The 16,162-nt window shown below is 39.8% G+C and overlaps 2 protein-coding genes across 2 annotated transcripts in view; both read right to left on the bottom strand.

Moving 5' to 3' along the window:
* The window catches only part of cnksr3 (cnksr family member 3), a 30,382-nt gene extending 23,048 nt beyond the window's left edge, over positions 1 to 7,334 (bottom strand). Inside the window, exon 1 of the mRNA XM_067479447.1 lies at positions 7,082 to 7,334. Coding sequence (XP_067335548.1) covers positions 7,082 to 7,133 — 52 coding nt within the window. The 5' untranslated portion in view covers positions 7,134 to 7,334. The remainder of the gene's footprint in view (positions 1 to 7,081) is intronic.
* Positions 7,335 to 9,705: 2,371 nt separating this feature from the next.
* qpct (glutaminyl-peptide cyclotransferase) lies at positions 9,706 to 15,986 on the bottom strand. Its single transcript, XM_067479117.1, has 7 exons — positions 15,706 to 15,986; positions 13,650 to 13,796; positions 12,963 to 13,244; positions 11,871 to 12,038; positions 11,354 to 11,453; positions 10,617 to 10,733; positions 9,706 to 10,523 (listed from the first exon to the last, which is right to left on the bottom strand). Exons 1-7 carry the CDS (start codon positions 15,877 to 15,879, stop codon positions 10,342 to 10,344), a joined length of 1,170 nt encoding a protein of 389 aa, XP_067335218.1. The 5' UTR covers positions 15,880 to 15,986; the 3' UTR covers positions 9,706 to 10,341.
* Between the last annotated feature and the right edge of the window lie 176 nt (positions 15,987 to 16,162).

Raw genomic sequence — 16,162 nt, 5'->3', positions numbered from 1 at the left:
TATTCCTACAGGTGTTTTTAGTTTCCTGGTTAAAACAAACACTTTCTCTCATCCATCCATAGACAGGATACATGAGGCCAAATTGTTGTGAGCCTAAACGGTCAATGCTCCGAAAACACAGACTGGCCCATCACAGCTGCTGAATGATGAAAAATCAACACTCTAATGTAACCAGTCAACAATAGATTGTAAAGACTAAAATGACATGTCACAGCAAGCCAAAACACAAGCATGTAGATCCACAAACAATACCCTTCATGGAGCCTTAATTTGATAACAACATGTTCATTCATAAATATAAAAACAATGGATTGCACAATGTAAGTCAGTGGACTGTTTTAAAGTTTCACCACATGATTATGCCCTATAAGGAAACCTATTCTGAATTCTGGGAATAGCTAGACAGGAATTCAGTCAGCCTGTGAAGGACTAGGAAAATATGGACTAGTCTGGACATGTTCTAGACAAGCTTTGATTTGGCATCCATCCAACCAGTCAGCTAAACCAAAAAGTAGGTAACAGTTCTACACATCACAAAACTACACATGACTTCCTAATCTTAATGACATTACACTGCATAACAGTGTAGGCTGGTGCCAGGATGAACAGACTATGTATATTTGGTCACCAAGCGGGGGGACCATCAACTGGACCGGGTGCAAATCCATTATAAGCAACTGGTGGCCCCAAACACAACAGAAATGTGTGACCTGTTTTGACTGTTCGTTCACAGTGCTCCTGGTTTGATAAAAGAAAAAAGAACAGAGCAGTTGAATGCATTCCTACCATGTTCTGTGCTTATTTGAGCATAAACGCATTAGCGTGCTTTTACAGCGATACCAACACAGCCATTTGATTCTTTTTTTCCAGTTTACCTGATTCTCAGCACAGATTTGGTGCATTACCACTGCCTTATTGATGATTTATAAGTGATATGTATCCAGCTCTGATGACAAGACCGATGGCTGACAGACTGACAGATATGTGCACAAATAAATAAAATGTGATCTACGCATGACCAATAACATCATATGTGCACAGTTTTCCTTAACAAGTGTTTTGTTATGTTATATGTTATTGAGGCTTTATTTTTACTTGGCGGGAGATACAGACACTGACTAAAGACAAAAGAGTGAGAAGCTGACCATTCTGAAGGTTTGTGACATATCTTTGTATCTTTGTATCTGATACAAATCAGATACAAATCAGATCTATGACCACAAACTAAAGCGGCCTTATTTAATTTGAAAAATAGATAAATTAATAATCCAATCTTGTATTTCGAGACAGAAAACCCCACACAGGCGGGTGAGCATGTAGATGCACTTGACCTCTCTACACAAGAGGTCAGTCAGCATGTAACCCGTTATTTCCACTTACACCCACTGTGCCACCTCAGGCCGGAGCTTTTATTTCCATGGCTCGAGTATGCCACTTCACAGGCCAATGCTCTTAGGGCAGATAGAAGCTAAAGAGCCTGCAGGTCGCGCTAAGCTGAGATCATCTGGGAGATTTGCAATGCACATTTCCGATTTGAATGAAAAGTGAACTGGATTGGCAGGAACACAAGGTGACACTTTCCCTCTCCTCCTGGCACTGAGGTATGAACCGTTGGATTTAGATGCAAATGCAAACAGATGCTTTACTGATAAAAATCTCAACCCCTATAAAGTGTTGTAAACATGGAGGATCATTACTGTGTAATGTTCAAACACAAGATCAAAGCTAAACACACTTCCTTAAAGTTCAAATAGACTGAGTTTACATGAATTTAAGTAACCAGGGCACAGAAATCTCCTCTCTCTGGGAATCGGGACTAGTCTTTTTTAACGCCGGATGCTCTTCTTGACGCAACTCTCCCTGATTTCTACCGGGCTTGAGACCGCTGCTGTACGGCTGGGGATGGGCTGTTGGGGGGTCAGTGTCTTGCTCAGGGCCACTTAGGAATGTGGTCGGGAGGAGTGGGACACGAACCTCTGACCCTGTGGTCGGTAGGTAGCCACTCGACCAACAGAGCTACTGACAATTGGGAGCCTTATTCTGAATGTACTTAAAAAAAAAACTGGTTACTGGAAATCTGCCTATACATGCAGCAGAAGAGTAACCTGATTTCTCCTCCATTTCTGACATAATGTGGACATTGCACTAGCGGGCTCAAAGGATAAAGTCCGGATAATGTCAGCAATGTTTAACTCACACATTTGCGTTTACATATACATCCCCTCCTAAAAAAGTCAGGATAATGTCAGAATTCCATTGCATGTCTGAAAGGGGCTTTATTTCAAAAGCCTGGTTCACTGATTTTAACTGTATAGTGAAAATTCCACTTTCTGACTTTTCTTTGTGTTAGTGTCACAGCAGAATGAAAGCACAGGGTGAAACTAAGTAAAATAGGGGAGACACACATAGCTTATCCACAATGGAAACTGACTTTTTTATTTATTTTTTTTAATCTACAGGTGAAAGTGGTGTATTTTGATTTGTCTGAGGCACTTTGTGTCTCTTAGATTTTCTGTCAGACCTTAAGCAGACACTGTTGTAAAAATTGGCAACATAACCCCGTAAATTATGTCTTCTTTCTTCAATTCCTTCATTCGGCAGCGTGTTCCTGTATGCAGCTTTTTGATATGCACATGCACAGTTGGTGAAAGCCAATTAGAAACGTGGTTGTAAGAATACATGCCAAAGAAATCGTCATTCTCCGACAGAAATCTAACTGGGGAAACCAGTTTAGAAATCAGCTTTTCTGATTAAAACAAGACTGTCTTTTGTTTGTCTTTGTCTCATCACTAGATTACAAAGTGACATTAACTATTGATGATTTCTCTATAGGTCCCCATAAGGTGGAGCTCCTGAGGGGTTGGGCGGGGGCACCAGGCCGCATGAGAAACAGACCATGGAGGTGCCAACAGAAACAAAACTACAGCAATCTCTTTCAGTGCCCTCTCCCAAAGGGGAATTCTCTTACAACCCTTTCTCTGAACCCTGAACGCTAAAGTTTTATCTATGGAAAGGTAACATGATTACGTGACCATCAATGTAACACACTGAGGATTATTTTAAAGCTGAGTGGATGGAGAACTAAACTGTAAAATGATACAGGTTTTAACTTTGAGGAAAATATAAATTTCAGCGGAATTATTTATTTCCCCATGTTACTTCCTCTTATGCATGAGCCCATTAGAAAGGGTATACAGATTTCCACTGTTCCTAAACATCATGCATTACTCCTCCATGTTGTGTATATATGCAGCATACAGAGAAAGGGCAGCTAAAATGGACTAATGCTGCCTGTGGAGGGTATCCAAAGATGGATCTCTTCTGATAGAGCCAGCACTAAAACAGAGGCAGTGCAGAATGTCTGCTCACACCCCAGTTTAGGCAGCCTGTCCTTTAGCCAGATAAGGATCATGTGCCATCATTGCCCACACCTCCCTATCATCTCTAAAGATAAGGCTGCTGAAGGCACCTATCAGTGGGATCATCTACTATGTGCAGACTGAGACACAATCCTGTTATTTTTCCAAGTACAACACACTTGGTCAAAGACAAAAGCACATTCAGCACGTTTGACACGTCTCTGACAAGCTAATTACCTTCTTAGCACCTTGGTGCTACTTGAGAAGCAGGATGCAGCCAGACACAAACACACAAGCTACTACTTGTAGTTTCCATCCATATGAAATAAACCCACTAGCTGACATAGGATTAAATGCATTTTAGACTCAGATTGTTAATTATGGGGACAGTTCACACACATCAGCAACTGTAATTCCACAAACATGTGACAGACTAACAGAGCCAGGCCCTGTAAAGAGATAGTCAGATACATAGGTAGGATAAGGATAGCAGATACACACTGGTCGCTAGATAGGACTTTATGACTTCATCCTTAAAATAAACTCATCACATGCACAAACAAATCACATGCCTAATCCATTTTCAGTCACAGGGCTTTGCAATTTGATTAGCCTATATTTAAGTATAGAATTGCTGGAGGACATCCAGTGCGTACACAACTGCAAAGTCTGGACTTGTTAAAAAAACTGGATAAAAGCCACACAGTCAGACAGTAGTTGTGCAGGTTTGCATGTCTGGGATGCCTTGTTACAACTTGGTAGTCCAACTCCCAGCAACTACAAGGTGGACAACTGGGGAGGTTTGGTAAATAACAAACTATTCAGCTGAGTTAAAGCTAAACACTGCTTGTGCAGTGCAAGCCATTCTTAGCTGAGGACCATTTGTATTCAGAACTATATTTAGAAAATGACAGGCAGCATATGACTTAAACTATTGACTTGGGCATGGGCATGTCGGTGAGCAAATAAGGTCACTAGATACAGCTCTTCGAATACAAAGCCAGAAGCTGCACTTAAACCTACAGAATGTTACTTTGTTCAAAAAGTGATGCGAGTGATTTTTGAGCCAGGCTCACTTTTCTAACCCTTTAGAGAATTTCTGCTCGATTATAAGTCTGCAGCATTCTTATTCCTTAAAATATATATGATAATGAATAAAACCCAAGGGGAAGTGCATAGTGTGACAGTGTGCCACACAGAAAAAGAGCACAGCAGAGTGATAACTTAAGTTATATATTGTAGCATTAATTGATTTTCAAGTATCACAAACATTAATTCCTTAACTAAAACATATTCTCTTATTTCAATTATAATGTCATTAGAAAAGTGCCCCCAGGGCATGTAGTCCTACACATGACATATGGCAAACCAATCACACAACACCACAGCTCCAGGTGGCAGATCAGAGCTTGTGGTGAAGAAGAAGCACTTCAGGGCATCTCCACTACCCAAACAAAAAACAACAGTGTTTCAATTGAATGAGCCAAACACCCTTTCACTGGCAACAAACATCTTCCTACCACCACTTTATGCCTTCAAACAATGCAAGTGATTAACAAGTGACTCGATACACAAAACAGTTCCTGTCCTACTCAGGGAAAATAACCTAAGGCAAGTTAGAGCGATGGTCTACATATGGTGCTTTATTGGAGTTTATTTCAACTTCTTTCACACAATCACATCAACGGAAACACTCATGTTTTTCATTGGTGTGCACAGGTCAACACAGGGCCATGACCATGCTTTCAAGGGTTTTACTTTAGTTTAATGCCGCTTGCCTTCGACATGAAAATTATTATACAAATGTCTACTCAGTCAAACAACATTAAGTGGTTATGTGCTATGGTGTGGGTGTGTATTATACAGCAATTTCTAAAGACAACTTAAGGTCTACCATATGAAGCAAGTTAAAATCTGTGAAGTCCCCTTTAACCTCCTACAAGAAAGTACAATAAAAAAATAAAGGAGATTTAGGTATGTCAGTTGCCAAGTTAAGATACTATTCAAGCTGCATAAGTTCCACAATTTCTCTTCAGAGCTGCATTTCTATTGTTACTCTGAATGCAGCTTTGAATTGAAGCACATCCAAATGCTTGCAACGTAATTGTAGTGTACACCCATAGACGACGCCTCTAACCCGAGCAAATGACTGTTCAGGCTTGATAGACCACAACGAGAAAAGTTAAATTTCAGGGAAGACTGTACAAGGCTTCATCATCCACTTTTTAAAATCACCAATGTAAAACAACACTTCTCAAGATGACCTGGAGTTTCCCTATGACCCATCCTTTCATGTGAATGGCCAAATGGAAGTTAACCCTGTGTTCAACAGCCCTGTGGTCGTGCATTAGGTCTATGGGCTAATGGGACATATGAAATGTTCCCATGAATGGGCTGCTGTCATTTCAGTTAGTTCACTTCTATGCTTGCATGCATCTGAAAATCCAGTGGTTAATACCTGCAGAGACAACTGCTGAGTCTAAGTTTCAGGAGTTTGACACCAATGGGGCCTGTGTAGACAACTAATCCTCCATTCATGCATGCTCTGTCCAGGCTCCATTCATTGGACACAAACTAACCCCTACACAATCCCCTTCAGCTCCTAAACACATTTGAGCATTGCCAGGGATGCCTTAATCGGCTATAGTTTGTGCTTACCAAATAATGACAAAAGAGCGAACAATCTAAATGATAACATTTGAAAGGAAATCACCTGTGATTTGATTTGGGAAGTTGCCAAACATCCCTGATACTAGAGCAAAGACAGCTTCATCCAACAGTGGTCACAGAAACAGTCCATCACTCCTTTGCAATGTAATATAAACTTACTTCAGTGTTTATGTGTTTATAAGGAAAGCACCCACTTATTCATACTTCACATAGCATTTGGTGTTCCTCACTGGACATAACTGTGATGTCACTGAAGTCAGACTTAATGAATGATTGTGCGATTAACATAGCAAGCATTCCTGTCAGCCCCTGAAACTTGTATGGGCTTTATATTGTGTTATGATTTAAAGCATTTAAAGAGGGACAAATGATTGATTGACATTTCATCATTTTGACTTCTTTACAGGGAGCAAGTTTGAAACACCAGGACACTGATATTACAAGTAAGGCCAACATTAAAATGAATACTGGTTCCCATCAATATTTTAGTAACTGAAAACTAGGATTGCAATAAGTGAGTGTGCAGGCTGTGTATACTGTCAGAAGAAAAACGCATTTGAAACGGAGACCCTGGGGGCAAACCTTTGCCCTATAAGAAACTGGTCTCAAGTTGTACGTAATTTCTGATAAAAGGTTTGGAAACATTTTTCGAGCCTAACTTACCTCTTTACTGCTACAAGTCACTTGGAGAATAAAAAAAACAGAGCAACGCATGAATACGTCAATCGTAGAAATGAGCACGATTTTAGAAACATTACTAAATTTAATGTATCGCAACTGTGTGGCAATACTCCACTAATTAGCATCAGTGAGTGAGAGTGGGATGAAAATGCGGGGCCATTGTTAAACGGCTCGGTGGAGGTATGTTGTCACACAGGAGCGGTTTCTACGAAACTAAGCGGAGATAAGTGAGGCGCAGCTAAAGCCCTGGCACACTGAAGTCTATGAACAGTAGTCTTGTTGTTAACCAGCTACTGTTTCTGTCAAAAGAAACAAACAAATTCAATGCTAATAATATAATTACCGCCTCACACAAAGTATCCCAAACTTACCTTTCATCCAGTCGACAACCTGCATCGGCGTCCACTTCGTTATCGGCTCCATAGCGTCTCTCAACGCAGTATAACTTAAGAGATTTAAGAAAAACTCGGCCAAACTTTGGCGACGAGAGTCTAGAGTTTAAATGGGAAAAAAATCTGCCACATTCTTTATATGAGCTCGGTGCTCCCTGCCTGTTTGTGTTCACGCACTGAACAACTCCGTCCACACTTCAGCAGAGGCGGGAGTGAACTCCCCCACGGCGCCTCATCGCCCGGACACCGGCCTGGGAACTGTGCTACATTCACGTCCTGCCGGGAACACCGGGAAAGATCACAGTGTTATTGCAAAACAATGGTTATTTTCACGTATAGATTATCAGGGATAATTCAGCATCTCCCAACATTTCATATTGTTTTCGCCAATGATTAACATTTGAACTAAACTAATATCGTTAGAATGTTTCCGCTCTTGTGTATGCGTTTCGAAACTAATGTGTGATATTTTTGCATTTCTCCACAACTCTTTTTCAAACGATTTATTAAGGCACAATCTCTAATTATCTTAGTATGTTTGTTCTATATTTTGCTCTAAAAAAAATCGAATCCAGTTAACAAACACGCTCAGTGGGATTTACCTCCTAATCCAAACTGACACTTCAGTTTCGGGCATCACTCGAATGTAGCTCTGAAAGTGGAGGCGGGGCTCCCCTGAAAATAGGCTGCGGGAACACACACACACACACACATACATACACACACACACACACACACACACACACACACACACACACACACACACATTTTAGTGTAATTATGACAACATAAATTAAGTTCACAGCTAAAAATAAATGAAAGCATTTTTATGCAAGTTATTATACATTTAGTTTCCGAGCTTCGTTGATCAAGTAACTGGTTCCTTCAAACTGATAAAACACTAAAGTTGTAGTTTGATATTAGTTTTTATTAGGTTTTACTCAGTCATATTTGTAACAATCAATGTAAGGGGGGCTCCCATAATCTAAGAACAAAAACAGCTGCCATAGTAAGTATCTACGACGCTGAATGTGACTCACCGCTGCCATCTGTTGGTAGGGTTCCCTCAAAGAGTCACATTGTTTAAACCCATCTCCCAAACTCAACAGCATAATGAAATTGGACTTTAATGAACATCTGTTTCATACAGTGACAAATTAATTCACAAGAACTCACGGCTTACAGTTAGTTTTTTCATTTTTGGGAATTTTGTGAATTGCGTAGTGAATTTTTCTTTACAGCAATAATATGAAATGTACAGTGGTGAAAAACATATACATAGATGCTTATTATTCAATGGACATAACGAAATATTATTTCTTTTCTCTGGGCTAATACAGTGATATATTTAGCCTAAACTGTAGGTGAGATGATGCTGGAATTGGACAGAGAATCTAGTGTACAGCGGAATCACTGAGTGGCAACAAGTGGTCAATGCAAAACATGAGAAAGCACATAAGGTCAAATCTGTACTAAAGAGGTATTCAAATGATAATAAAAGTTTAAAAGACTTTGCTTGGAAAAGTTAAAGTTCTTATAAACTTAACACATGGGCAGTATACTCGGAACTCCTGAACCTTTTAACTAATGTATATGCCACATTATAGATTAACCTTTCTTGGCTTAGTGTTTTCAAGCAGTCTGAATTACACCTTTCATGAGAAAAGCTTACCCATCACTCCATTTCAGCTGCAGATTAAAGCTTAGCTGTTATTAAACGTGGGCATGCATCAATTTGCTGTCAGGCAAAAAAGGACTGAAAGCCACAGTACAGTGTTATTCAACAGTTTGTTCTGCCTTTCCTCTTTTTTCTGTGTTTAAACATGCTGGTTTGGTGGGTCTGATCTTATATGTATTTTGAATATGAATCCTTTCTTTGGATTAAGGTTAATTGCACTATTTTTTTAATGACTGAAATTAGACAAACTGATATTTTCTTCACTCGCTCTGAGCTGAGTAATTTTCTTGATGACTGACGAATGTAGATCTTTTAAAGAAAACACAATGCCTGAGGATGAATGGGATCAGCAGAGTATTCACTGTAGAAATCAGGCAAAGGTGCTCCTATAAGTCAAGTAACTGAAATTCGTACTGCTGTTTACAAGTGAAAAAAGGAAAAAATATGAGTTTAGTCTTTCTCTGAACATGTTGGAGTCTTGCCCAACTAATGCTCTTTGGAGCCGTTATACTTTCAATCTTCTTCTATACGCTGTATTTTGGTATACAGTTGCCAGGCATTGTAAACAGCACAAATGGGGGAGTCAGACCCATGTTTAGTTCCCATGGGAGTGGGCTGGATTGAAATTGATTTGGTTGGTGTGAAATTCAGGGGAGGTCCTCCCTGATAGGGTTAAGTGAATCAAGGGAATTGTTGCTGAGGTGAGGTGAAGAATAGAGGAGTTTTTGGTCTGTCTGGGAAGAAGAAAGGAGGAAAAAACTGTGGAGTAGATGCACAACTGAAAAGACACTATTGGCTATTAGTTCAGAATTGTACAGGAAATGTTTATGATACAAACGGTGACCTTTCTTCTTTGTAATTACCTAGGGTCTGAAGAGGATCAACTTCTCCCAAAAGATTAGCAATAAAACAAAGACTCATAAAGTTAAGCATGTTCTCACATGTTCTCTGTTATATTCAGAGTCAACATTTATTTCAGCCAAGTGTACTTTTGACACTGTATATAATTCTGCTGTCTACATTACAATTTGCTAGTAATGTTCTAAAAACAAAGGCAGGCGTGTGAAACATCAGCACAAGTTGTCTACTTCAGTATCGGAGATGATGAGATATACTGTTGTGATAAAAATAAACCCACTTCCAGCAGGTCTGCTCTCTAAGAGCACATTTTTGTAGAAAGGAAATGACACACAGATTTATAAAAGTCTAAAGTGAGACAGATCAGGGGCTGTGAAAGTCATTAACAAGTGCTGTCAGGTTGTTCCTGTAGCAATTTATGCATAAATGCAGTGTATTCATACATTTGAATGTTTTAAGGGTTCATTTGCCACATGATTTTTTTCTTCTCTTCTTGATTCAAGTGGAGTACATGTGACACATGTCCCCACAGTTTAAATGAGGGGCTTAGGCTGATATAAAAAGAGCAGTGAAACACAAAACCACAGAGAAGATCCTGTAGCTAATGCATTGGATTCTTTCAGTCTGTGAAATAGCAGCTAAAGATCTTTACTATGATGAAACATTAAAAGAAACTGAGTTGCTGAAGGATTTGTTGGAAGTTTTATGGAGCATTCTGTGGGTTCGAAGGGACGGCGGGTCTGGCGTTGAGGTACTCAAGAACAAAGACCTGCAGGATCTTGTTGAGGTTCTGAATGGTTGAGCGATCCAGGTTCTCTTCATTGTCATCAAACGTGTGCCACACAGATGGGAACGGGGAGGGGATCATGTGGAGGACACGGACACCTGATAGAGAAAGACAGGATGTGGATCACACAACAGACCTACACAGTGCATGTTGTCAGTTTGGGCAAGACCTGTGTTGGTTGGTTAGAATACCTCTGTCTAGGAACGGTATATGATCATCTTCTATGCGGCCAACAGGTTGATCAGGCCAGAAATATTCTACATTGTTTGGATGATCCACAAGCAGGTTCATAGAGTGCAGACGCTTTTCTGAGGAAACATGAGGGAAAATCACACATGGGTATTATTCTTGATTATTTTAAAAGCTAGCTGATTTATAAGGACCGTGTTGGTGTCATTTGACTTGTTTCACAGACAATGTTCTCAACTAACGCAACACCATCTTATATCTCAAAATGTTGCTAAATTCTGATTGGTGTATACGTTACATGGCAACACCCTATTCAAAGTGATTCCAGCCAACATTGAACTAAAACTCAAATAGTGCATAAATGTAGCACAGATTTACACACAGATAGAAGATAATTGAGAGACTTCCATTTATGGGCCTTTATTGTTCGACTAGAAAGTTTGGGAAAATGATCAGACTGAGAGAAATTTACCTGAATTTGAAGTTAAATTATTCCAGACAAAAATCGATTTATGTAAGTCTAACACACACACACACACACACACACAAACACATATATATATATATATATATATATATATATACACACACACACACACACACACACACACACACACACCTTTGCCTTTACTTGTTTCAGAACATCCCCCTACTTTGTAATCTGTTGTGAGTTCTCAGAGATCAAACTTATTGCGTGTATAAAAGACACGCAGGAACATTATAATAATGGATGATTCACCAATGTTCTGTAGTCTGGAGAGCCAGTGCACTGTGTTGGGGAACTGGCTCCCAAAGTGTGGGCTGGGTGCACCGATCAGGTCTAACAGCACAAACAGATCCTAAAGGGAAAGAGACAACGAGGAGGAAATGGTGGTGATGAGTTCTCGTGAGAAACTTTCTCTGAAAATCCTGAAGATAAGTCCCTGTCAAGAAGCCCATATTCATGATAATCACACCTCAAAGCAGAGGCTCTGTGCCTTTATGACATCACATGTTCCACTGTGCCTCACACTGACATCACACAATCTGACACACAGAACACACCTCTCTGTGCACATGCATTCACACACCACTGTCTTCCTTATCTTTGTCTGTGTCTTATTCGGGTTACTGTGTGGGCTGTGTGAGGAGATCAGGTCTGAGCACATTGTATTGAAATTGATGTGTGCACTAACAAATGGATGATTTTGAGTCTGATTAAGTGATTATGCCAGTCACAGGTGGTTTAGAAGAAGGATGAGCAGAATTATATTTACTATGCCATGTAGTTGGTTGGTGTCTGTGGCCCCAGCAGGATGTGGGGTGCTCTCCATCTTTTTGGCCAGGTGTCGAGACCCGTACAATGAATCTGTAGAGGTCCATTGGAAAAAAGCCTCCTCTCCATCAAAGAAAATTAACTGCAGGGTCAAGTCAGGACTGGAGCTCTATATGAGAGGTAAAAAAAAACAGATTCTAAATTAATATGCTGCTTTAGATTTTATCCTAAGAGCTTTGCTGCCCTCTAGTGCTTATGAGATCACAGTGACACAAAAACAGCCCAAAGCTTTCAAATAAAGACGCTTTTGTCCAAACTGACTTAAAGAAATGAGTAACACACAAACACACACAGCAGGAGCAACTTGGGTTTCAGTGTCTTACCCAAGACAAGTAGACTAAAGGAGTGAACCAATGACTCGGCAATTAGTGCAACTCCGCTTTCATACTAAATATTTTGTCACACATTGCCAAAAAAGATGTTTCCCTCACAAGACATGTAAATTTTCTTTTATGCGATTTATCAGTTACAATACTGGTCATATGTCCCCTCTTCCTGGCAGCGACTATGTTTGTATTCATCGTGGTTCCTAAATCCTGCAGTGACGTGACAGACAGCTGAGTCTGATAAACTTGCTGCATGACTGATCCATCCCTGTCAAAGGCTGATCCCTCCCTGTCCCTCTCTGTCATTCCACCCAGTAAAGAAGGGTCTGTGATCAAGAGGAAAAGGGAAGAGGAGCGGGCTACATGCATACTAACTTAATTCTTTATGCATCACTTGTGGGTGCAAAATTAAAGTTGTGTTACTTCACGTAAAGCAAAAACCAACGATGATAGATTTTATATGTGAAACCAATATCCCAACTCATATTGATGCCTAAATGTTAAAATTTTGTTGTTAAAATGCCATTAAAAGTACCAGATGTTACTATTACTCGTGTAGCCATCCGGATGCATAAATATCCACTGGTCTCAGCAGTGAATAGCAGCACTGAATAGACTACAATGCACAGGGGATGGATTTAGGTATCTCCACATTCTGTATGTAAACATAACTTCCTGTGAGTTGAATTCACATGTCATTCCTCTACCTTCTGAGCTTTTAGTTCTTCATCCAGTGCTCGTGCCAGCTCCAACATCATGGCACAGGGAACAGCAGAATCAGTGGCACCTTGGAACTCCCTCCCATGCCACTGTGGTGGATAATACTTGGAGTCGTAGTGACAGGCTAGAACCAAGCGACGCTTGGCTGATGGGTCGAGGGTGAAGATTAGGTTGGTGAAGGGAAGAGGGCCATAGGGTGTTTGTGACATAAACGAATCCTCTGTCACCTCCCAGCCTGCTCCGAGTGAACTGAGGGTTGTTTTGATATGCTACACACACACACACACAAACACACTTTATTACCATCTTTTAGATGGGTTGCTTTCTGGGTTTCAAGAATTAAACTGCATTTTGTGATGGATTGGATGCATTTACTACTAAAACAAAATGCTGTGGCAAGACATAAAATGTAGAAGACATACAAGTGTGTACTAGTTTGATATCTAAGCAGTTGTCTTTGTATTAGATGCCATGATGTCAATAATAAAGTACTTTTTTCTGCAGCTAAAAGAAGAAGATTTAGGCCTTTTTTTTAACCATTCTTTATCATAGAGCTTGTTGTATCATGGTACAACGTTTCACGCGTGGTAATGGGGAAGCTATGCATTTTCTGTGTATCACTTCATTTTAAGTAGTTTAGCAATGATATGTTGTCCTGCAAATGATAAACTCACCTCCTTTGCAGCCTGGCTTCCTGCAGAGCCCGGGTACCTGATAACCAGCAGTGGCCTCAAGTCTCTCTGCCACATCTGCTCCAGATCAGTCTGATTCAAGGCAGCTTCAATCTCATTTTGCGTTAGTGTAAGAGCTCTGTGATTCAGCTAAACAGAAGCAGAAAAAAGGACAATTTATAGTTACACAGGAAATGAAAAGTGTAAGAGGGACAAGGAAATCATAAATGTAAAAAATCAGTAATGCAATCAGGTCAACAACACTTAACAGGGTAGTTGGTTAAGATAATAGATGGTTGGATATATTAGGCAATTTATACCACAACTTTCAGTTGGTGTCAGTGACATGTCACTATGATCCATTTAATTTGAGCAATAAGATGGATGACACATAAAAAACAAAAACGCTGATGAATCACAACATTCATGTTACTATTGTATTACTGTAAACAATCCAACAACTGTAGATTTTTTTTCCTATTTCAACAGTTTCCATCTTAAACATGAATATTTGTTTACATTGGCAACATAACAACTTCTAAATAAGTCTAAAGCATGTTAACATAAAAAGCAACAATTTGATTTGTGAGTTGGTTGCATCAAACATATTTAACACCAGCTATGAAGTTCACTCTAACCCCATTTCAGACACAATCACCTAAACTGTACATATGTGTGAATAGAGGTTTACTGAACGGCTTCAAATACACGCAAAGATTAACTGAACAACGGCAGGGATCTCCTGAATAAAGGGCCAGTACAGTGAATGGCTCTTGTAATCATGCCATCACTGTCTCTTGTCTTGCTCTAGGACTTTCACAAACATGTAAAAACTGTTAATCAGCTGGTTTGTGCAATTGAGGAAACATAATATGGATTTAGTTTCAGTTTTCAGGCTGCAAGTGTCAATTTACTGTGTGGTATTGATTCTCTGATCCCATGGCTCTTTTTGATTTGGTCTCAAAGTTCACCTGCAGAGAACTGCGGTCGTCCTGGTAACAAGCTGAACTGACAATGCGAACAGAGAGTAGGGCTGATGGTAGAAATCGTAGTATAATTGAAACATGTTTGTCAGGCTTGTCTCTGCAGTCCAACAAAGATGATTTATTTACAGTAATTAAGCGGAGATAAACAGCAAATGATCACATTCAAAAACCTTTATACTGCTAAAAATTGCTAAAAACTGACTGACGGTTTAATTACCATATATTAATTACCACATATTCTCACCACTGCTGAGAATATGTAAGCCAATTAAATTCTTATTTACAAAGTTTCTATGTATGTTGTTCTTTCTCCTTGTCTCAGACAATAAGGGAGGGCACATTCCTTAAGTTGGTTCATTAGAGCGGATTTACTCACCAAACCTGTTCACAATATGGGTTGAACTCTTAACTCACATACTATCCTTGCTGTAAGTACAGAGTGGCATATTTGCAGTACAGAAGATATAATTATGTGGTCACACAGACTGAACATAGTGATCTAAAGAGCTGGGGCACACTGTGCTCAGAGAGGGTTAAATAGGGGTCCACTTAAGGCCTATAAATACCAAGACGTGCAATTGGAGGATCAGTGATGATGACTGTGCTACCATAGCAACTGGGCAAAGGAAAGAGAAGAAGAACCTTGATGGGGAACGTGAATAGTTGGGCACACCTTGGTAAACCTCAGGAGAATTACATAGTGCAAAGGATTGCTGCAAAATTATAAACAATTATTCTGAATATATATCATAAGTATAAAGCTTAATTAAGGGGCTTCACTTAACGAATAAGTACTGCTAATCCAAACCAAAATAAAAGCACTGATGTAAATATTAAAATGCAGAAATTAGTCCAATTATTTTCCTGCAATTCAAACATTTCTCCAACCCATTCAACAGATAAAGCATATATGGCTAATATATAAGAGGCTATTGGAAGGTATCTTTTGAGCCTGGTCAAATGTCAGTTACGTGAAAATAATAACAGTTTTTTTTTTACTTTGAATGGCGGTTTTCTAAACATATCTCAATATTCTGACAGATTATATGACGAGATTACGTGAAGATATTTACCTTTTCTTGTGTCCAGCGGATTCCATTGGAGTTGTGGAAAAATGTTACGCAGATGGCTACAGTGTAAAATAAACGCAACAAACAGACACTGTTGCTGCGCTCAGCCATCGCTGTTTTCTCTCCTGTGCGGATTCGTGTCTCTATCCGTCCACTGTGAAAGCTCTCACAGATCATGTGAAAGGCAGGAGGCAGAACCAGAGGCTCGTACCGCACCGCTGTTACGCGCGCGCCGGAGCTTCCTGTGACGGGGTGAATGGGTGACTTATGACCCACAGAGTCTAGTCTTGTGATGGTTAAAGATTATAATGGTAAGCATTATATTGGACAACAGGGATGTAGTCAAGAAAGGGGTCGATGTTCAACATTAACCTAATGGTTTTTATTATTGTAAATCATAAGACTGAATATTTGACCTGCTTAACTGTTGCTCTTCCCACATGTTCATAAAAAAACAAAT

The sequence above is a fragment of the Channa argus genome, chromosome 16 (genome assembly GCF_033026475.1).
Source record: "Channa argus isolate prfri chromosome 16, Channa argus male v1.0, whole genome shotgun sequence".
Classification (NCBI taxonomy): domain Eukaryota; kingdom Metazoa; phylum Chordata; class Actinopteri; order Anabantiformes; family Channidae; genus Channa; species Channa argus.
This window is presented reverse-complemented; position numbering and strand designations above follow the sequence as displayed.

What these genes read in the sequence shown, in the direction of transcription:
- qpct (XM_067479117.1), bottom strand. Translation starts at nt 15,879, where the DNA reads ATGATCTGTGAGAGCTTTCACAGTGGACGGATAGAGACACGAATCCGC. An exon ending in TCCGCTGGACACAAGAAAAG is followed by an intron (nt 13,797 to 15,705) that starts GTAAATATCTTC and finishes GCTTCTGTTTAG; the next exon opens with CTGAATCACAGAGCTCTTAC. An exon ending in CCAACCAACTACATGGCATA is followed by an intron (nt 11,454 to 11,870) that starts GTAAATATAATT and finishes CTTTCCCTTTAG; the next exon opens with GATCTGTTTGTGCTGTTAGA.